The sequence below is a fragment of the Microtus ochrogaster genome, linkage group LG2 (genome assembly GCF_000317375.1).
Source record: "Microtus ochrogaster isolate Prairie Vole_2 linkage group LG2, MicOch1.0, whole genome shotgun sequence".
Classification (NCBI taxonomy): domain Eukaryota; kingdom Metazoa; phylum Chordata; class Mammalia; order Rodentia; family Cricetidae; genus Microtus; species Microtus ochrogaster.
Window position 1 is genome coordinate 24,535,068 of NC_022028.1, and position 23,934 is coordinate 24,559,001.

Consider the following 23,934-nt stretch of genomic DNA (forward strand, 5'->3'; position numbering starts at 1 on the left):
AGCCCCAACCACAATGGGCTGGGCCTTCCCACAGCAATCACTAAGAACATGCTATGCAGCCTGAGGCTCCCTCCTCTGATGACTCCAGCTTGTGTCAGCATCTGAAGGACACCATTATAAACAGAGCCCCGGTGGGAACACAGCTCAGGGGTGCAATGCTGGCTCAGAAGGAAAAGGTTATGATAACGAACTGTTACCGATATTTCCCAGCATTTCTCCCCTAGCTTAGACAGAGCACCTCCAGCCTCATCCGTCTAGGCAAGGGTTACACACCTTTTTCAGTTTTTCCCTCCCAGCAATTACTGACTCTCCTCCCAGTGTCTACTCAGCATTCTTTGTGAAGGACAGTGTAGCCCAATGAGAGTTTCCGACTTTGTATTTTGAGGCAGGAGTTCACCTGCATTGTCCAGGCAGAACCTGAACTTGCAGTCCTCCTGGCTTCAACTCCTGAGTACCACCAAGCTCAGCAAAACATTTTTTTTTTTTTTAGATTCATAACTTCTGCCTTCTGAGTTCTACCTGTTTAACAAGGAGGCTTGTGACGTGCCCCAGAATGCCTGTTTTCTGGCGTCTTAAAGAGTTTTTATTGCTATAGCAAACACCATGACCAAAAGGCAAGTTAGAGAAGAAAGGGATTATTTGGATTCACACAGATAGCAATCCGACATGGAAAGTTCAGTGTAGGAACCTGAAGGCAGGAACTGAAGCAAAGGCCATGAAGGAGCATGCCTACTGGCTTGCTCAGCTTTCTTACAGAACTCAGGACCACCAGCCCAGAGACAGCCCCAACCACAATGGGCTGGGCCTTCCCACAGCAATCACTAAGAACATGCTATGCAGCCTGAGGCTCCCTCCTCTGATGACTCCAGCTTGTATCAAGTTGTCAGAAAACCAGCCAGCACACCTGACTTACCAGAAAGGGCCCAAGACTCATTTGAAATGACCAGTGGGGTTGCAACCAACACCTAAGTCAGAAATGCCCTTCATGCAGTGACCCATCGAGTCCGGCCTGCCGTCAGTGTGCTGGAACGCTTCCATCAGCCCTTAGATCACCAAATCTCTAGGAAAGTACACAGCAGAGCTGCTGTCCGGCTGTGCTTCAGATAAAGACAAAACTCTTCGTCCAAGGCCACGTGAACCCACGTCATCTCACAGAGGAGCCTGTGTCCCCCTCTTCCCAACTCTTTCACCTGGTGGTGACATACTCAGTGTTGTCTTGGGCATCGAAGGTCACTGTCCAGAAAGACTCCCAGTGTTAGCATATCCGTGAGGGAGGCAGACAAGAAACAATGCCAGTGGTGAGAGAACGTGGGAACGCGCAGAAGCAGGTGACTGTTGCTAGGGAAGGGAATATCTGGGTTCTAACCTGGAGGGCTGGGCCCATTTCTGTCTGCAACTTCCCCAACAATTCAGCGTCTCCCCCGCAAGAACTGACTTCAGCTCCTTAGTCACAGAAGTTGCTTGTCTTTCTAGAGTCTTATGGTTGCTTGGTCCATGCTGTTAAAACGTATCCTGTCTCTGTCCGGAACCTTGATGATCTTCAGATCTTTTGCCAAGTAAAATAACTGACCCATGAGACAATCTACCCATCTCCTTTGACCTCCGCCTCAAAAGAGCAAGCAAACTCTCAAAGGCTCCGCTCAGCCTTGTCAGCCCACCATGTGACAGTCACACTTAAGTGAAGATCTGGATTGTTCCTGCAGACTGCTCTTCCCGGTTAGACACAGACACTTCCTACAGCATTCTACTTTACCAGAGCCCCAAACCATGGGTGGGGACCTTCCTCAATGCTCAGGTCACAATGCAGTATTAGCTATGGTGAGTGAATCAGAGTGTAAGATGCCTACGTGACTGTCAACGGAGACCTCAGCGTCTCCACTGACCTCACAGATCCCAGCCTGAATGTGCTCACATTTCTCAACAGAGAAAACACGCTGAAAAGATAAATATTGTCTGGGGGACCTTCTGCAAGCAAGATGGCAGCAGAAAGTGACACCTCTGCAGACCCAGCCTGTGTCAAGTCTAAAGCACAAGTCAAGCGAAATGCAAACTGCAGGAAGCCATCCTGGATCACCAGAGAGAGAATGGGTTCTGCTGCACAGGACAGCGGCCCTGGCATGGTGGGGAGCCAGAGCAGCCCCAGAAGGCAGTAGCAGGGAATCTGGAAATGCATGGCATAAAAGGCGCACACACGCTCCCTTCAGGGTTTTCTAGCCACCCTGTCCTCTGCAGTATTCACAGCCCACTTCTATCCTGTACCAGTCTTTCCCGTACCGCTGTGTGTACCTCCCATGGCTCTGTAAGGCTGGGTGGAGGGAGCCCACATTTGACACGCTCTCCACAGTATCCCCCACATGCCTGGTGTGTAGCAGGATCCAGACCCTACAAAGGAATAGAATCTGGGGGGTGGGGTAAGCGGGCATGGAAAGTGTTCTGAAATTTTTAAGTGAAAAGATGGTTGGAAAGTACTGAAAAATCAGGAGCAATTAACATCTGCTGAAGAACTGGAAGAAGCAACTGAGCTACTACAGCCAAGGGGCTGATGCCTTGCAGACATTAAGAACCATACCCTGCAGTTGTATTTCCAAAGGGTGTAGACTCAATGGAAACCACAGCAATTCGGGCTGACTTCTACCTAGCTTCTGGGAGTACTACAAAGCCAACGTCATAAGGAGACAAAACTACAAATAGTCACACCCAAGGTTTCAAATCCAGACGGTGGCCAAATGCTTCTGCTTGAGGTAGGGCGCACCCAGGATAACTGTGAGGAATGAAGGGGATGCTCACTCCCATATCCCGTCTAGCAGGACATCAGTCTTCCATAACCCAAGCACAAAGTGACAGCATGCCAACACTCAACAGAGCATCAGAAGGGAGGGTGCTGAGCATGAAGGAGATGAGGAGCAGTACCACACAGGATGGCAAAGAACACAGACAGATGAGAATACAGAATTCTCATTGAACATAAGACATGGACAGAAGAAAATGGAACACCCTGGGGAGAAAGGGAGATGCTGGGGTTATATTTAGGAAGTGGTCTCCTGTGCCAATGTGTTGAAGAAGTTAAACTCTATTTGCTGATAATATGATAGTTTACATAAGTGACCCCCAAATTTCTACCAAGGAACTTCTACAACTCATAAACACTTTCAGTAATGTAGCAGGACACAAGATGAACTAAAAAAAAAAAAAAATAAGTAGCCCTCCTGTATGCAGATGATAAATGGGCTGAGAAAGAAATCAGAGTAACATCACCCTTCACAATAGCCACAAATATAGCATAAAATATCTCAGAGTAACTCTAACCAAACAAGTGAAAGACTCATATGACAAGAACCTTAAATTTTTGAAGAAAGAAATTGAATAAGACACCAGAAAATGGAAAGATCTCCCATGCTCTTGGGTAGGCAGACTTAACATAGTAAAAATGGCATCTACAGATTCAATGCAATGCCCATCAAAATCCCTGCAAAATTCTTCACAGACCTCGAAAGAATATGGGAAAGACCTCAACTTCATATGGGAAAGCAAAAAACCCAGGATAGCCAAAAAAAAAAAAAATCCTGTACAATAAAAGAATTTCTGGAGGCATCACAATCCCTGACTTCAAACTCTACTACAGAGCTACAGTACTGAAAACAGCCTGGTATAAGCATAAAAACAGACAGGAGGACCAATGGAATCGAATTGAAGACCCAGATATTAATCCACACACCTTCAAACACCTGATTTTTGACAAAGAAGCAAAAAAATATCAAATGGAAAAAAGAAAGCATATTTAACAAATAGTGTTGGCATAACTGGATATCAACATGTAGAAAAATTAAAATAGACCCATATCTATCACCATGCACAAAACTCAAGTCCAAATGAAACAAAGACCTCAACATAAAGCCAGCCACACTGAACCTCATAGAAGAGAAAGTGGGAAGCTCATACGTTTAATCACAGCACTTGGGCAGGGATGTGGAGTGGGGGGCAAAGACACCTGATCTAGTCTACAGAGAGTTCCGGGCCAGCCAGGACTACTCAGTGAAACTCTAGTCCAATGGTTCTCAACCTTCCTAATGCTGTGATCCCTTCAGTACATTTAACCATGTTGTGGTGACCCCCACCTACAAAAATTATTTTCGTTGCTACTTCATAACTGTAATTTTGTTACTATTTCAAACTGTAATATAAACATCTGTGTTTTCCAAAGGCCTTAGGTGACCCCTCCCTGTGAAAGGGTCATTCAACCCCCAAAGATTAAGAAGTGCTGCTCTAGTTCCCCAGGAAAGAAATGAAACAAAATGAGGGTTCCAGGATGGGAAAAGTCATACCTGACTGCAAGTATAACACCATCCCAAAGACCTGAGACAAACAACAGAAGGAAATACAGGAGCCGGGGAGAGAGCCGGCTCCATGGATAAAGTACTGGCTACACAACAGTGAGAACCTGAGCTCAGATCACCAGCATCCACACAACAGCATCTCCAACCTCTGAGCTAGAATCCAGCAGAGACGGGCAATCCTTAGGGCTCACTGGCCAGCCAGTCGAGCCTAGGCAGAGAGCTCCAGGTTCAGTGAGAGACTAAGTCTCAAAAGCATACAGACAGTATCATCCTCTGGCCTTCGTACATACTATGCAAAGAACCACACCACACCTACAGACATGCGTCAGAGAATAATAATGGAATACCGTTGTAGGTCTGAATGGGGCTTGCAACATCAACAGTTTGTCTTTAGTGAGGAGAAGCAGAAGGGAAAATATGCTGGTACACTTGTCCCATAAGGTGACAGAATACTGTCGCTGTTTTTCAAACCCTGCAACTCTAGCTTCCTACTGTTAACAAAGTCCCTGGCCTTAACCTGACATGAACCTTTTTGAAAAAACAATCTCTAGTCTAAACATCTGAAGTCTTGTTCCTCTTTAGTTTTTTTTCCTATTGAAACTAACTAAATGCAACATTTTCTTTATAAAATGGCACTGTCAGATAAGCCGGCTTTTATAAAATTATATGTATCCACTTTTGTAACCATCCTTGTTGGGCCCACTAGAAAGCTGATCAGAAAATGTCCATCTGGTGTAACTTGAAGGTATTCAGGACAGCTAGAGTTTGAGGCAACAGATATATCTTAGTAGTGCTGAAAGGTGATTGCTTTATAGATCATTTTTTAATTGGAACAACCTGCCCTAGTTATGAAAAAAATGGCAGACAAGAGCATGCCCAGGTGTTAACAGTGTTCAGGATGGGATGGCAGATGGGAATGAGAAGTTTCTCCGAACTTCAGCCTTTTCCAAAGGAAAAGCCCAGTATGGCTGTTGAACAGGAGCAATGAGCAAAGTTTACTGTACCCAGTGCAAAGCTAGAGACACTATGTCCATGGGCACACAGAGACCGAAGGTTTCTTTTTTTTTTTTTTTTGGTTTTTCGAGACAGGGTTTCTCTGTGGCTTTGGAACGAGACCGAAGGTTAACACTGACTCCAGCATTCAAAGAAAGGCTCTCGGGTGGTATTTCTTATTTTTTAAATATATTACTCATATAGAATAAAACAGACATTAGGCTTCATTGACACAGTGTTTCTTGGGGTGTGACAGCTCCATTCGGGATGACCCTAGGGGCTCAATGCAACACCAGGAAGAACAAGACCCTCAAGTCCTGTCCTGAGGAGTGAGGTGTTTTCCAAATTCCCTCAGCACACGGGAGAGTCATGTTCTTCTTTTGTGTCTAGCTCCCCCCCGTTGTGTGAAACAAGGAGAGAATGCTGTCCAAATCAGATAGAGCCCTCAGACTTCGCCCCTGTGTCAGTACAGTGGGTGTGCACACCCGGGCACACACAGGTCAGAGCAAGATTACAAAGAAAATGGTTCAACTCAAATGGAGCTATAGTTGTGCTCCGGGACCTCTTGGAACCTGACACACCCAGATTCGCAGCATTTACATACTATGGTGGTTAAGGGAAAAAAAACAAAAACCAGGAAACAGGAGGCAGTGGATAAAGAGGGAGAGAAGTATGTGCAGGAGAAGAGGAGGAAGAGAGGGCTGCCGAAGGCTCCAGGATGTTACCGTTCAAACGTCACTGACATGCAGACACTCGCATGCTTCGCTGGTTAGGTTTGGAACATTCCACCTGGAACAAAACTCACCAGTGGCTATGGCCCAGTAAATGTCTGATCCAGTCAGTAACTCACCACATGCTATGGGAGAATAAACCTGGGACCCGGGGACTTGAAGCAGGATCCGAAATGGAGCAACGCGTGCACTGGAATCTAGCACCGCATCCAGAGCGCCCACAAGGCGACCTTAAAAGGGAGACAGAAGAAAGGACACTTGTGAGTCCAGGGCAGACCAGGCCGGGCAGCCGAGCTGGCACACATCCTCCTGCTCCCATGCATGGGAGCTGGGGTGGTCTGAACAAGAATGGTCCTGTTCAGAGCGCAGTTCCTGTTGCTGTAATAAAACTCCATGACCTAAGCAACCTGGGGAGGAAAGGGTTATTTGGCTTACACTTCCAAAGTCAGTCAGTAACTCAAACAAAGCAGGAACCTGGAGGCAGAAGCCAACGCAGAGGCCATGGAAGCTTGCTGTCTACTGGCTTGCTCTTTCACCATTATCCTCTCCTGGGCTCTCTTCAAGGTACCAAGCCTCAACTTCTCTGTATGATCCCTTCAATCCTAGGCCTTTAGCTGCTACAGAGGCTGCACCTTCACCAATGGACTCTCCGGGTCTCTCACAGCGCTAAGCCCCAGCTGCTCTCCACGACCCCTTCATGCCTTCGCCAGTACCACCTGGGGAAACTTACACATTACCAAGACCAGCTGTCAGCACAAGGAACAACCGCGGCCACTTCATGAACAGAGTCTCAGGGCACTGACTCTGAAAAATCACTTCCCAGATGGCTTCGCCTCAGCGATGCTGCTCTCTTCTTAACCACTAAATTCTCAGGTTCCAACTGACCTGAATCAAGTGTCCCAGCAAAGCAGAGGTTTTTACTTTAGCAATTCTGGTCTCTTATTAATCGCAGCCCATTCTTCAAGCTGCAGCTGACCAGAACCACAGATTCTTCACACCAATGGCCTGGTGGAGTCTTTGCTTCCGTCTGAGACTTCACAGGCCGAGTCTCTTTCCTCCTACAGAACAGCGCCCCAGGCTTTGAACACTCCGTGGCCCTTCTCACCCAGAGTTCCACAGTTCTTCCTTCCTTCTGGCAGTCTCTCAGCCTGCAGATAGAGACATAGGCTCTCAGCTGCTCCTGCACCACAGCTGCCTGCCCGTTGCCATGCTCCCTGCCCTGATGGCCATGGATCTAGTCCCCTGGCACTATAAGCCCCCAATAAACTCTGCCTTGGTCATGGTGTCTTAACACAACAACAGAAAAGTGACTAAGACAGGAGCAGTCACAGGCAAGAAGCCTCAGGTCACATTCCTGAACTCTCACAAAAGACTCCCATTTCCCCAGCATCCGGAGTCTACCTGCATCAGCTACAGCAACAAGACCTGGGGAAAAGAGCAGCGTCCCACAAGTCAGATTTCTAATTCAAACCTGGTGTATGTGATTTAAAGTGCTTAAACTTCTGGTGTTTCTGGTCTCCTTATTTGAAAAAAAAAAAAAAAAGAATAACTTGTATAGTATAACACTACTTTGTATAGAATGGAATAACACTACCCTGTAAAAGTAATTGAGAGAATTACATGAGTTTCATGTCTGTTACTTGAAGTGCTGCCTGGATCACAAAAAGCACTGTGTTAAGTATTGTTCCTGCTACTGCTTTATCCTGGGCCTCATCCAAAATACTGAGTGTTACCTCTACCTGCTCCAGAAATACACTGTGAGAGGAAAATCTATCAAGTCCTTCACAGATTGGGAGTCACATGCACACATACACACACACCTATGTGATATATGATGTACATATATGTGTGATATACATAATATATAAGTGTAAGGTGTACATGATATACATGATATGATATTCGTGATATTTATTATATGCGTATTTGTGTGATGTGGATGAAAAACATGTATGGCAGACATTTGTGACATACCTGTGTGAGATATACATAACATATACATGTAACATACACATATATGATATACATGTGCTATACGCATGATGTGCTATATATGGCAGACATGTGTGTGTGTCTAGATATAGATATATGATACAAAGAAAGGATTGGCTTTCTGCTGTGATGGACATGCCCTGAGCTGAAGGTGGACAACTGCATTTGCTCCCACCTAACGGTCTGTTCCTACATGGGAACAAGCCTGGGGAGACTCTTACTGACCACACGAAGCTACTTCATGTTGGGTAGACTGCACCACCCATGGGAGAGCACCACTCATGCTCTGGGGACTGACTGTAAGCTGTAGCTGCCCACCACTGCCCAGCATCCCATGAGGACTGTAGCACCTATCCAGGGGAAGGTTCAAATTCAAAACTCCAATTCTACAGATCGACTCTATACCATTACATAGAGAAAAAACACCGACTCTAAACCCTCAGATGTGGAGACCCATCTGTACTATCCTTTTCTGTAACAGGTCACTTCGGAGTCAAGTGGTGTATTTACCCATTTTCTGTGGCATCTTTTCAATTAAATAAAAACTTACTAGAAAAGCCAGATATAGTGGCACATGCTTTAATCTCAGCACTTGGGAGGCAGAAGCAGGCAGATCTCTGAGTCCAAGGCCAGACTTAGTCTACACAGTGAGTTATAGGACGGCTGGAGTTACATGGTGGGACCCTGTCTCAAAAAAAAAAAAAACCAAACATATAGATGACTATGTGTATGCACACAGATGTGTGCATAGGTACATATATATTTATATAATTTGTGCACATATGTTTTTGTACAAATGTATATATACATTTAAGACTTCCATTTGTATTCACATATACAATCAACACTTAGAAAAGTGGGCTCTCTACACCATTACTTCTGACTACAATCTACTCCTACAGTATTCTTCCCACAAAGTCTGCAACCTGCAGCTACACCAAACCCAACACTGAGAAAATCCTTTTGAGCAAGCTCAGTCTAACGCCTAACTTACCATCCTCCTGCCTCAGCCCTCTGAGTAAGGATTACAGACGTGCCCCCCCCCCACACCAAGCCTGGCTTTTATGACTCTTAGCATGTTTTACTTATCCATGCAAGATAACCTCCCTGGCAGATGTCCTCCTCATGCTACCCAGCCTCCAACTGTTCCGCCCTCACTTAACAACCTTCTCCAGGAGAAGGATAAAGGGCACAATACTGTATAGCCAGAACTACTCTCGCTACAAAGAAACCCACATGGCTGTCTGCGGGAGCAGGGCCTCTCTGGATAGGAGGTCCGATCAGCAGCTGTTAGGCAGGAGGGCTAAAGGTGTGTCTGCAAAAGACTACTGAGCTAAGACATTTGTCTAGCAAAGATGGGCTGGGATAGAGAGGCCGAAGAAAAACTAGAAAAGAGCTCAATGACCCATCCACCCAACCCACACAGACCCCTGGCACTTCCAAGTTTGACAGAGAACCCATTCTTTGTTTGATTGACGGTGTTGAGGATTAAATCCAGTACTTTGTGCACAAGAGGCAAGCACTTAGCACCCAGCTATCACCCCAGCCTCCTGAGGGACTCAGGGAGCCATGGAAACGAGAATGGAGGGGAGGTGGGTACCAACTCAGAAAAGCAGGGACTTTTTTTTTTTTGGACTAGAAAGAGTGGTTACTTCCCCCTCTAAGATTCAGGTGCTTTTGAAAGGTCTTACATAACCCCAGCCTCTTCAACTAGTGGGACAGTGGGGGAGGCTGTGTGAAGGAAGCCACAAGGGGACTTCCACTCTTGGCTCAACCATGCGGAGCCTGGAAGTCATCCCATCCACACAAGAAAAAGCTGAGCAGCCTGAGAAAGGGGGACCTTTCCTCAGCTCACCAGAGAACTGAGGTCACGGATCAAACCACAATCACCAAATCGAGAGACATCCAGGAGAATCCAGAGTCACAGATGGGGAGGATTTCCTCGGTAAAGCCACCGACTGCAGGAACAACCGAAGAGCGACGCTGGTGAAGTGCTGCATGGGGATTGAGTGCATAAAGGCCAATCCCAGGACTACGGTCTCAAGGGAACCCTCTGAGCTGCATGGGCTTTAACATCAGGCACCCACCAGGCTGGGAAGGTACAGAGTAACACTGTGCAATGGCCTCTACAGTCTCCTCATCTGCTGAGACCATTTGGAGTCCTGGCCTCCAGCTGCTCTTCCCTGCTAGAGATCTTCACTTTCCTTCTGATGTGAGTTACTGAAAGCTGTGTCAAAGTTGTTTACCAGCTCTGTTTCTTTTTTTTTTTTTATTTTTTATTTATTTATTATGTATACAATACTCTGCATATGTGTATGCCTGCAGACAAGAAGAGGGCACCAGACCCCATTATAGATGGTTGTGAGCCACCATGTGGTTGCTGGGAATTGAACTCAGGACCTTTGGAAGAGCAGACAATGCTCTTAACCTCTGAGCCGTCTCTCCAGCCCCCACCAGCTCTGTTTCACGAGCGCGTGTTGCCTTGGCCTTGAGGATCAGAGGTTTTCACCTGTTGGCCCACCTGACTGTGTTAGGTATATAAGCCTCCGTGGCGCTACTGAATAAAAGGGCTTCTTACCAGTGACTAGAGCTCTGTCTCTCTGTGTGTCTTTGTGTGTTTCAATCTCCAGCCCCTAGCTCGAAGCTCGCAAACTGTATGGTAGCGCATAGAGGGAAGACAGGTATTGTGCGCTGCACTCATCAAAATCCTGGACTTCCACGGAGGAGTGGCCAGAGCCTTATCCAAGCACTGGCCAAGTCCTACATTTCCTCTGGCTTTTCTGTCCTCAAAGATGGACAGGCGTGACCAAGAAACATTCGTGAAGATCACAGGCCCATCACACTGCGATTTGCCGGTATGATCACAGAACCAACTCCCAAAAACCCCTAGTACAGTGATGCCACATGAGAGGGTAAAGCACTAAGACTCACACTGTCTGAAAAAAAAAAATCTTTAAAGGAACCCAAAAACGGAAGGGCATCAGAATGAGCACATCTGATGAATGTCAAAGTCCTGGCGTCTACAGTGGTAGCCAACCTTCAAACATCCAGCCAGGGCATTGATGAAACCTTCAGTTCCTCGTACCCGATGCAGTGTGACTGGCTTTCCCATAGTGACAGTCTCAGAGAGAAAGCACAATCACTGAGATGCTGACCGTGCTGATACAGATGGGGAGTTTATAATAATCCTATTTAACAGGTTAATAACCCTTCTAATGGAAAGGCAAGGACAGGCAGGACATTTAAATGGAGAGAGAACTCCAAGAATGAATTGAAAAGCCAACCTGCAAATCCACACCCAGAGAGACCCATTATCCTTCGGAACTGAAAGAACCACATAAAGCAGCACAAGCCTGTAATCTAGCACAGCGGCAGGGGCACGAGCTCATGTGAAAGCAAACACCAGCCCTGAAACCTACACCCAGTGAAACCATCCCTAAAACTGAGAGAACGCTGCACAGTAGTACTGGGCAGTAATCCAGCAGAGGCAGAAGAACACAGACTGAAGGCCAGTCTGGAATATATAGCAGGCTTCTGTCTAGAAAACAATAGTAAACATTTCTTTTTAAATCCTGGAGTGGGCTGCAGAGATGGTTCCGCAGTTACAAAGGCACTGATGCTCTTCCAGAGGACCCAAGTTCAGTTCCCAGCACCCACTTGGAGGCTCACAACCATCCGCAGCTCCAGTCCCAAGGGATCTGATGCCCACTTCTGGCCTCTGAGAGCGCTGCACACATGTGATACACTTACATACAGGCACTTCTATCCATAAAATACACTTTTTTATATTCTAAAAGAGAATTACTGTTCTAAATATATTTCTGGTCTAAATATACCAACTAAAATGGATTTCAAAAGCTATAGAAAGCAAAATCTTGTCATTTGCAGAATAATGGATGGGACCTGAGATCATTCAGCAAATTAAGCCAGTTTCAGAAAGATAAACATGATTTTCTCTCATACGCCAAATCTAAATAGTGTGTGTGTGTGTGTGTGTGTGTGTATGTGTGTGTGTATGTAAGAGGTTTCTATTTGAGAAAAGGGAAGGGAAGGAGGAGGAGGCAAGGGCTGATAAAGAAAGCAAACATGGCCAAAGTACAATACACTTGTATGAAAGTAACAATGGAAACATCACACCAATTGTATAATGAATATATACAAATGCAACATTTTAAATTTTTTTAAAAGAAGTTTCAATTTTTAAATACTAGGATAAGGAAGGTAAGCATACCAAGAGATACTAGACTAACACCAGATAAAACTGAGCAGATGTGTTAATTTTAGACAAAACAGATTTCATAACAGGAAACACTATCAGGGTTAAGAGAGGCATTATGTAACACTGAAGGTTTCTGAAGGACTGCACACCAGTCATTAACACGAATTACCTAACAGCACATCTACATCCTTTCGACCAGAGTGGTAAACTTCAGGGAAAACAGAGGAGTCTAGCATTCTAGTGGGAGACTTCAATAACCATCTCCTAATAACTGGCAGACCGAGCCTTCAGAAAAACACTGAGGCATGAGTCCACATTTACCCCAAACAGTATCAAGTCACAGAATCTAATCTGTTTATGGACCCCTTCATGGGCACCAGACAGTGCATCTCAAGTGTACGGTGGCAGGTACCAAGATGGACCTAAAACAAATCCTGTCTGAAAGGAACAGAGATCACACAAGCACACCCTCAGACCACAAAGGAGTTACACCAGAAGCCAAGGAACAGAAAGCAAGCTGGGAATTTCCCCAAAATTTAGAGATTAAACAACTTCAAATAATACAGGTCAAATTAAAAAAAAATAAACACCAAGAGATTTTTTTTAAATATCTTAACCACATGGAAGTGAGGTTTTACAAATTAGACAAATGTGTAGGATAGAGCAAAAGGATTGCTTGGGGAGATTACAACATCAAGTACATGAGTTAGGACAACAAAGACCTGGAACCAATAACCTAAGCCAATACATTAGAAAGCCAAAGAGCAATCTGATCCTAATGCAAAAGAAAAATCAAAGCTGAAGTCAATAAAAGCTAAAAGATAGAGAAGAAAATAACACTAAAAGATCAATTAAAATTGGCAAAGCCCTACCTAGGGTAACCAGGGAAAGAAGAAAAGGACGAGTTACCAATACTAGAAAGGGACAGAAGGCAAGGGATGTAGAGTGTCTGCCCAGCATGGTAAGAGCCTGGGCTCTGATTCCCAGCATGGCATAAATTGGGTGTGAGGCTGCCAACCTATAATCCCAGTGCTCCATAGGTGGAGGAGGATCGGGAACCTGGGTCATCCTTGGCTAAGGAGGTGTTCAACGCAGCCAAGATGCTGAGATCCTCCTGGGAGGAGGAATTAGCGCAAATACCCAAGGGTATTAACCATAAGGAGAGACTGTAAATAATTTTATGCCTCTAAATTCAATAAGTTATACAAAAGGGCACAATCCTTTAAGGAAATGAACTACCAAAACTCAAGGAATAGTGAGTCATTTTAACAGACCTTTATCTAGTAAAAGAAACCGAATCAATAGCAATAGCCTGACAAATTATCCAACGCAAATGTGTTCGCCAGCAAATACTACTAAACCTTAAGAGGCAGTGACGGCATTCCCCGCAATCTCTTCAGAAACCACTCTTCTAGCGCATTCAACTGTGACAGGAACCCTGCATTCCTGAAACAACCAAACTGGTGGAGCCACTGAAAAAAGAAAGCTACCATATCTAACCCTTGCAGAAAGTCATCAACAAAACATCAGCAAAAAAGAATCCAACATCACATAACATGAATTAAACTCCATGGGCAATTGCGACTCACTCGGTATACAAGGATAATACATTAGAAAAAAATATCATCAAGGTAAAATTCCTGTGCCAGTTGGTACAGGAAAAGTATTTGAAAAGAGATCTAACACGCACTCATGATTAATTAAAACAAAAACCAACCACCAAGGAGTTGAAAATTTCTATAATCTGGAAATCTCTCTCAACATACACACAGAGCGCCCTACAGTTACCATACTGAACGGTAAGAAAGAAACTGAAACCATCCCTGGACAATGAAGAAGATGGTAAGGACACTTTTTTTCACATCATTCCCACTTAGCAACATACTGAAAGTCCTAACTGACACAGCAAGACAAAAAAAGGAAATAAAGCGTGCACAGATGGGGAAGGGAGAAATAAAACTCGGTTCACAGATGACATGTTTGCTCAACAAAACAAAAACCTTAAGGAACTAATAACCAAAAGTATAGTACTTGTAAGATAGCATGCTACCCTATGACAACTCCTTTTCTGTGTGCCAGGAATGAATGTCGAGACTCTGAAGAAAAACAAAAACAAAGTAAGTCACTACGGACAATAGTAAAAGGCACTTTTCTCCAGCACAAGCTTAACTAATATGCACAGATCTACATGCATAACATTACAAAATGCTGAGGAAGAGGAGCCAAAAAAAAAAAAAAAACGTCAATGGGAGACACCGGAGCTATTGTGGTCGTGTAGATTCAACTCAACACGAGTAAAAATCCCAGCATGCTACTTCATAAATATTGACAACTGAAGGAAAAGCAAGGGCCAACAAACTCTGGAGAACAGATTTAAGATGATTCAAAGCTGTTCTGCAGAGCTATGATGGTCAAGCCCCTACCCAGGCCAGTAGGAGAGAACAGACCCTCAAAGATGCAATCAATCACCCATCCGATCTTTGACAAGGAGCAAAGGCAACTTGGTGGGAAAAGTGTTTTCAGCAGCTGGTGCTTAACTGAAAGAAATAACCTAGACAACAGACTTTACATCGGTGACAAATATTAACTCAATAGCCCACTACAGTGTGAAGTATGAAGAATAAGCCATACAAGTTCCAGATGAGAACACAGACTACCTAGATGGCCTCAAGCGTGACCAATCTTCACTGGTTTTTAAGGAAAAACCATCTAACTGTGTAAGCGATCTGGGACCCATCTCACTGAAGTGGGCAAGGAGAGCCACATTCACATGTAACTGGACATAAATTGAGTCTAAAACAAGAAACACAAAGAAATACATGTACGTAGGTACATACTCCATGGAGTACAGCTTAACAATCCTGGTGCTACTACACACAGCTACTACAAATGAAGCATCAAGAAAGATGCTTAGACTTGACAAAGGAATGCCCATGTATCTAACTGTACAGCACCATCTCTAATTCCAAGGATATTCCTATTTCTGGACATAACGCTGAGGATATTTCCAGAAGAAACTGGTGTTTCAATCGATACATTAAGATGATCCACCCTGAACCTAGGAGGACATCGTCCAATCACATCAACGGGGGCAGAAGAAAAGTGAATTCTGCAGGCAGTGGTGGCGCATGCCTTTAATCCCAGCACTCGGAAGCAGAGGCAGGCGGATCTCTGTGAGTTTGAGGCCAGCCTGGTCTTCACAATGAGTTCCAGGACATCCAGGACTGTTGTATAGAGAAACCAGTCTCGGAAAATCAAGAAAAAGAAAAGTGAATTTTATCTTTTCCCAAGCTATGCCGCCCTCTTCCTCTTGGACTCCTTCACACTCCAGGCTCTCAGTTACATCGTGAGTTTCTCTAGTTGTCCAACTAATAGATGACCTGTCCCGAGAATTCTCAGTCTTCACACAATCACATCAATCCCTGCTGAATGGAGAGGGTCCCTTTGTTCCGGCCACCCAGCTAGCTTACACCCGAAATAATCACACAGAAACTGTATTAATTAAAACACTGCTTGGCCATTAGCTCTAGTCTCCTATTGGCTAACTCTCACATCTTGATTTAACCCATTTCTATTAATCTGTGTATCGCCACATGTTTGTGGCTCACCAGCAAGATTGTAACCAGCGTCCGTCTCAGGCAGGAGATCCATGGTGTCTCCATGGCGGCTCTCTGCTTTTTTCCTCCCAGCATTCAGTTCTGTCTTCTCTGCCTACCTAAGTTCTGCCCTATCAGGCCAAGCAGTTTATTGATTAACCAATGAAAGCAACACATGAACAGAAGAACCTCCTACACCAAGACCCATAATAAACATTTGCATACATCCCGGAAACAAAGGTTTTTTTCATCAAGGCAGAAGAATCCACAGGACCTTACCTATCCCTTCATAAACAGCCTATGACACAAAGAAGCAAGCCCAGCCATCAGCATGGCTGTACCTCTACAGGAAAACAGAGGGGCAGGAGAGATCCAGAAAAAAGCACTGGTGGAGCTGGAGGGATGACTCAGCAATTAGGAGTAGGTACTGTTCTAGCAGAACAGTTAATTCCCAGCATCCACACCAGAGTGCACCTCAGCCTATAACTCTAGCACCAAAGGATCAGACACCTTCTTATGACCATCTCCAGCACCTGCATTCCCACCAACAAATAAACACACACACACAGACACGCGTGCATAATTAAAAATAAGAAGACAGTGGCAGGACTGTCACCTTAAGAGGTTACTTACCCTGAAGTCCTTCCAGAGCGACAGGATGTGCAAAAGACAGTGACACTGATGGTCTTGATGCTATGTGATCCTAGGCCAAGCACTGTGTTAGTGTGTCCATTTAGCAAAAGACAAACAAGCAAAAACCTTAAAATTGCACATATGTGTATAAATATACATATGTATATATACACATGTATATATATAATCTCTTAACTATCTTAAGATATATATAGATAGATATAGCCTAAGATATATATAGATATAGCCTAAGATATATAGAGAGAGATATCCTAAGATATATATCTATATAGACCATATGTGTGTGTCTATGTGTGTATATATATATATATTCCCTAAGATCTTAGGATATATATATATATATATATGTATTTTAAGCTAATAATCACTAGAAAAGTTTTCTAAAGTTTATAAAACAACAAAAATCACACAGTAAACAACTATGGCAATTGTTCTTGAAAAGAGAAAAATATTTTGGTATAGATTCGGCCTAGCCTGGGCACAGCACATCTCAAGACCACAGTGGTGAACTTGTCAGGGCTAGTTACGCTAGCTTCCAACATGCCCTGCTGTGTGGCAGTTTGCTCCAAGATTAAAACTGTCCAATTTTGGAAGGACTCCTTAAGACACAGGATGTTCTAAAGCAGTGGTTCTCAATCTGGGGGGTCAAGAAAGACCCCTTTCATAGGGGTTGCCTAAGACCATCGGAAAACAGATATTTACATTATGATTCATAACAGTAGCAAAGCTACAGCTATGAAGTAGCAACAAAAATAATGTTATGGTTGGGGGGGGGTGGTCACCACAGCATGAAGAACTGTATTAAAGGGTCGCAGCATTAGGAAGGTTAAGAACTACTGGGCTAGAGGAAGGTGAAATAATCCATCCTAGGAAGCCCCTTAAACTCACAAAGTGAACAACTGGGTTTCAGGAAGTCCCTGAAACCAACCACATTCACTTGGTCCCTCCTGCCCCAAGTATATATAAGCAGAAAGGACTACTGAGGGGTACTCTCAGACAAGCAAGCTGCCTAGAAGGGGCTCAGACTAACAGCTACTTGGAAGACCTGCTCTACAACCTGTTGAGTTGCTGGAAGGGCACTCCTGGTTTCAAGCTGTGGCCCACAATGGGGTGAGCTCTGGTGATGGCAGCTGTCCCGGAGTCATTTCTGCTCCTGTAAGTTAACCCCTAACTCTTTATTTCTGTAAATAACACTACAGTAAAACCCACTGGTTCACCGAGTTGGACTGTGGTGGATCCTTACTCTTCAGTCAGCTAGAGGTTCCCTGTCTGGGGTAGGTAGGCATTTGGTTACATCTCCCCAGCATGAGTGTCCCAGAACACCTCCAGAGCAAATTCTAGCCCTGCAAGTACTACCCACTGAGAGTGTCCTGTATAGGTAGACCACGGTGTTTATTTTTACTGCACTTTTCTCAGCATTTAGGCATGTTGCAACATGTATAAACATATTTAGACAAATACCATTATGTTACAATTACATGTAGTATCCAGTAAAGTTACATGTTTGTAGCCTGGGAGCAGTAAGCTATGCCATTTATCCTATGTACACAGATGGTACTAGTGCCCCAATGTATGTAAATATACTCCAGTGTTCAGAGAGTAGCAGCAGCAGTGTATTTCCTGGAACACACCCCCATCACTGGGTAACACCTGACTATGTGTATGCAAACATCCTACTGGCTTCATCTCTGCAGTTTGCTGACGCAGTTACATAGAGAAACACCCCCACCGAGTATGATGGCACACTCACTCTTGTAAGTGTAGCTGGTGCAGGAGAATTGTCACAGTTCAAGGCCAGCTAGGCTGCACAGTGAGTTGGAGGCCAGTTTAGCCTATGTTCTTAAAACAGTGTCTAGATGTGCACATACAAGTGTTAGTATACATACACATATCCCTTGCTCTGTCAGCTGATAAATCCAGAAGCAGAGAGAATGCACGCATGCGCGCGCACACACAAACACACACAATCTGGTTTCTGTTGAGATTCTCAATAAATGGTTACAAAATTAGGTCTGTGCCTCAAGAAGACAGGCTTAGCCATCAGTCCTTTATAAGTCAACTAACCAGCTAATTTAATAATTAAAAAGCAAATAGGGGAGGGGGCTTACTTAATACGAGCACCCAGGGAAGAGAGAAAATGACATCTGGTGTCCCTCTCACATCCATCTCCCAATTGTGGCTACACTGAACAAATCCTTTTTTCCTGCTTTTAGCTATTGATTTGGTTATTCTAATTGACTTGAGGACAGGGAGCTAAGCCAAAAAAGCCTCAAGAAAGCCAAAAACAGAGTCTCTTGGAGAAATGGTTCCTTCTGGAACTATGGCAGGCAACAGTCAAGATGAGCCTGGGACATTCTGTAGTGCCAGGCAGTACTGAAGCAATACACACAAGCGTGCATGCACACACACAAGCACACGCATGCACATGGACACACCAACGATATGGAAAGCAGGGTGCCTGTACAGTGGAGAAACTTGACGAGCTCAACCTCACCCAGGTGCTCAAGGTTGACATCGACAGTGACATCATGTAGCGTGTACACAGACTACCTCTGAAATAAAGATATCACACACTTCCGTGGTCTTCCACCTAAGCACCAATCATTCAGTCTACATACTACAAGAAAAAAAAACCACACAAATTCCAGTTGAAGCATATTCCAAGACACATAACCAGTCATCTGTGTGACTCTCGAGGCCAACAAAAGCCAGGAAAGGCTTAGGAGGCCACGTGTTACCCTGAACAGGATTCTGAAACAGATAAGGATTAAGGAAATCCAAACAAACTTACTGTCACTGTTCTATAAGCAGAAGCCTAACACAGGTCCCTCAGCATTCAGATCTGTGCTAACAGGAGCACTCCTTTGGGGGGCTTGTAGTTGAGAACACATGTGCCCCCCGCCCCCAGCCTCTGAGCCCACCACTTCACTTGGCTGCAGGACCCATATTCTGTCCTACCAGGCACGGTCTGTTTAAAGACAGGACAATGACACTGTAGCATGGTGACACACATCTGCACTCCTAGCACTCAGGCAGTAAGAGGCAAGAGGATCAGGAGTTCAAGGCCAGCCGAGAGGATCTGAGATTCTGTTTCAAAAACAAACAAACCATAGAAAGGGGTTGGTTGGAGAGGCCTCTGGTCTACAGAGGACCAGAGTTAGTTCCCAGCACCCACATCAGGTGGCTCCCAATCATCTGTAACTCCAGCTCCAGGAGAGAAGAACACCAACATATCTGGCCTCAGGTGCCTGCATTCGTATGCACAAACCCACGTACAGACCCGATCATAACTAAATGCACACATAAAAAAAGAGAGGGCAAAGCCATCACCTAAAACCAATAAGCCCAAATTTACAACTGCTCTCCAGGGGAGCCCAGGGCAGCTCACGGGGTGCATTCTGGTCTCCCCTCAGCAGAGGCTCCACGTGGCTTGTCTGGCACCACAGGAAAATCCTCCTGGCATCCTAGTGAGCAAAACACTCCTATTTTTAGGTTCTTAAAATAACAACTCTGGCTGGGAGCTACATCGGGTAACAAGCTGCGGGAGGAGAGACCGAGGAGGGGCTAAGAACTCACTCTGATATGAGGGTGCCATCATTTGATCCCCGCTGGATCCGTATGCTCAGGGTTGTCAGGGCTGAGATGAAACGGCAGTGTTGACACGGGACAAACAGGGACACTAGGAGAAACCTTCCATGGCTTTGTAGTTTTCATGATCTCTGTGTCGGGCCTTGTACTTAACACGGGCTCTGTGGCAAGGTTTCTGCTCTTATTGAAAAATAATCCCACAGTGAGACCCCTATTTTTTTTAATGGAGACATTTACCCCCTATCCCTACACACAAAGCATTCCAATAAAGCCTGAAGTCTTTTATTTTTTTTTCTACCTTTGTATTAAACAAAGCAGGTATCTAATGGCTTTGGGTTCAGACACAATCTGAGCAATCCCATGATGGGAAATTCTTTACCTCAAGGGAAGGGATTCCTGTCATCATATACTAGCCATCAAAGTGTGTGTTCATTGGGCACCACAGCCCAGTGGGGGGAGCCCATGCATTGGCTGGGTTGGTCTTCCTAATAGGCTGTTTGGTTTGGCTATTATAGCTGTGTGATACGGAAGAAAAATTAAGAATCAGGTGGGCTGTGGGTAGCCCGTTGTCTAGCACACATCAGGACCTAATGTACACACACACACCATCATAAAGGAAAAGGATGCAAACTCGTTAATCACAAATAACCAAAAGGATATCCCATAGCCAAAAAAAAAAAAAAGTACTTTCCCTTAACTGGAAGAAGTAGAGTATCGAGGAAAGATTTGGCTTTTTAATGGGAGCGTTCGTCCTAATCCAGGTGCCAGCCTCACCGGAACACTGAACTCAGCTCTTTTCTCAAAGACTTCTGTATAACTCAGGGTTCCCTTAGGATGCAGAACCTTTATGCGCCACCCAAATCTCACCTAAACGAGGAGGTACAGGGTTTTGTTCAGCGATACCAGCAGACCATCAGGCAAAGCCACCATGCAGTAGCCAAATCACACCCAGTACCCCAGCAACATCCACCAAACGAGCTCGTCTCTCAAAACTAAGTAGATAATATGGTGATGGTGTATCTGTCACAGCTGCTGCAAGCGGCTGCGGGGGTCATAACCTGAACACCAGCGTATGTGTGCATGGGTGCCCCAAAGAGCAGTGCAAGGCAAGAGCAGCGCGAGGGTGTGGCCAACCAACTGCCTGCCATGCCCCAGATGAGTGGGATGGCATCCACGTAGCAGTCCTTAGCTTTCTCAGGACATCGAGGGAAGATGGCAGGGGTGGGTGTCTGCCTCCGCCAGCCAGGGCGACAGACGCTGCTCCTTCTTTATAGCCATGCAATTAAAGAGCGGGGAGAAGCTTCTGAAGGGTTTCACTAAAGCTAAAAAGCACTGAAAACAGAGATGGTCTTGCAGCCCAAATCTGAAGAAGCTCGATGGTGAGGTTTACACAACAGCGGGACTATGCTTCAACACTGTGGAACTATACGTTTCAAGACGTGCACAAAGGCCCACTTTTGCGTGGAAAGCATGGGAAACTCCAACAGTCAGAACATCCGAAACTCAAAACGTCAATGCAAATTTTGCCTAATCCACATCTACAAGTGAGGAATTGAAAATGTTTCTGAACAGGATCTGAGCCTGAACTCACGCAGCTGACCCTGGCATCTTCCTCTGTGTACTCTGTAAATAACCCCTGGATGGGATCCAAGCCCTCTGCTTCGCCTCACAGTAAATGCAGGGGTGCTGTGGTCATGGCCCTCGAAACAGGATGATGTAATGCTCCAAATGCATCGACTGTGAGCATCCTGCACAGGAGGCAATCAGGCCGGGCAGCCCCAGCATGAAGACTGCTGACGCTTGTGACCACAGACATGGAGTGTGCAGCTCTGTGAACCCTTCCAGCGTTTCTGTCCACATGGCCCTGCCTGATCTAAGCTACATTCTGGTGTGGTGGAAGCAAGACAGGTCTTTTCTTGTCATAAAGTCATTATTAAGTAGAAGGCCAAGGACACAATGGAGGGGAGGGGAGAAGAACAAAATGAAGCTCTGACAAAGAGCATAGCTTTCTGCTCTAATAGAGTCTTCAAATAAAGTACCAGCTACCAGAGGCATCCAGAACAGACAATTATCCAGCCCAAGGCAAGCAGGACCGTGCACAGCTCTTCCTTAGACCCTCAACGACACTTCTTGCTTGTCCTTAACTGTTCCGGCTTCTCAGCAGCTGTGGGTCCTAATGGTTCCATCCCACTGTGTGGGTCCACTCACTATAGACTCTTCCTAGGAGCCGTACTGACTTCCATTTTAACTGCTAGACTCCTCCAGAAGTGACCAGTAACCCCTAACCCACCAAGACTAAACTATTATCATGCCCTAACCCACGAAGCTTAGACAAAAGCTATTTTTTAAAACATGTATCTTATTGCTACATGGGGTCATGTAGGTACATGCAGGTCATGTAGTACATGGGATACTCTCTTGCCAATGCCTGCTGCTTTAAAAGAACCAGGATCCCAGAGACAGGTGGGTCTCTGCGAGTTCGAGACCAGCCTGGTCAACAAGAGCTAGTTCCAGGACAGGCACTAAAACTACAGCGAAACCCTGTCTCAAAAAAACCACAAAAATTAAAAAAAAGAAAAAGAACCAAGATCCCTTAGTGAAACCTGTGTATACACATTCTCTCTCTCTCTCTCTCTCTCTCTCTCTCTCTCTCTCTCTCTCTCTCACACACACACATACACACACACACACACACACACACACACACACACACACACCTTGATACTCCCTTTTAACAAGTTTAGTAACTACTACCCCTACCCTAAAATTACAAAGAGAATGAAGTAGGTTTTTTGTGACAGGGTTTCTCTGTGTAACAGCCCTACCTAGCTGTCCTGGAACTAGCTCTTGTAGACCAGGCTGGCCTTGGACTCACAGAGATCCACCTGCCTCTGCCTCCCGAGTGCTGGGATTAAAGGCATGCGCCACCACTGTCCAGCAAGAATGAGTTTTTAAAATATCTTTCCTAAAATCCCACCTAGGAAAATTAGACTGAGTTTTGATCTGTCCCCCTAACAGCAACTTCTTGGCTGCTAAAATAATCTGCTGTACTAATAAGTTTATTTCCTATCTTAACCACCCAGGAGAGACTGGAAATTGGAAATAGGCAACGTAGGGCTGGGGATATGGCTCAGCCAATAAAGTTCTTGTTGTCAAGCATGAGGACCTGTGTTTAGATCCCAACAACAAAAACTGGACCTGGTGGTATGTCCGTAACCCTAAGGCACTGGGGAGGAGGAGATAAAAAAGTACTTCCTCACTGGCCAAATTGCTGAGGTTCAGGTTCAGTCTAAGACCCTGTCTCCAAAGAATGGAGAATGCCAGGGAAAGATGCCCGACGTTGACCTCTGACCTCACACACGCATACACAGAGGACCATGTACACAGACCACACGCAAACCATACATATGCACGCAAGATTGAACATGAAAACACAAAGGGTTTCCATTTCCTATTCAGAGACAGTTGCAGAAAGGCTGCTAAACTTGTCCGGCAGGAGACACAGTCAGCCTGCCAGGCCCAATCAGTACAAATGCAACCTGCTGCCCGACGGTATCTTACCCGAGCAGAGCCACAATCCCGCCACCTCCATCTTGCCATCCACGCTTTTGTTTAATGCTCCCATTCCGAACTAAAGGCAGGAAACGGAGCTTGGAGGCACTTAATAATCACAGAAAAATAAATAAGCCAACGGTGTCTCCTTTGCAAAACGGAAATCAATATGAAAGACAAAAAGGTCAGAGAATGACGTCAGTTCTATAGGCTCAAGTTCAAAATGAAAGGCAGTGTTGAGGTGAGCTCTGTCTCAGCGGGGGGGGGGGGGGGGG

At 45.2% G+C, this 23,934-nt stretch overlaps 1 protein-coding gene across 2 annotated transcripts in view; it reads right to left on the bottom strand.

Moving 5' to 3' along the window:
- Tbc1d8 (TBC1 domain family member 8) overlaps nt 1–23,934 on the bottom strand; it is a 104,607-nt gene that overhangs the window by 48,205 nt on the left and 32,468 nt on the right. For both annotated transcript variants that reach the window (XM_013351072.2, XM_026785483.1), the window contains exon 2: nt 6,178–6,288. In XM_013351072.2, coding sequence (XP_013206526.2) covers nt 6,178–6,288 — 111 coding nt within the window. The remainder of the gene's footprint in view (nt 1–6,177; nt 6,289–23,934) is intronic.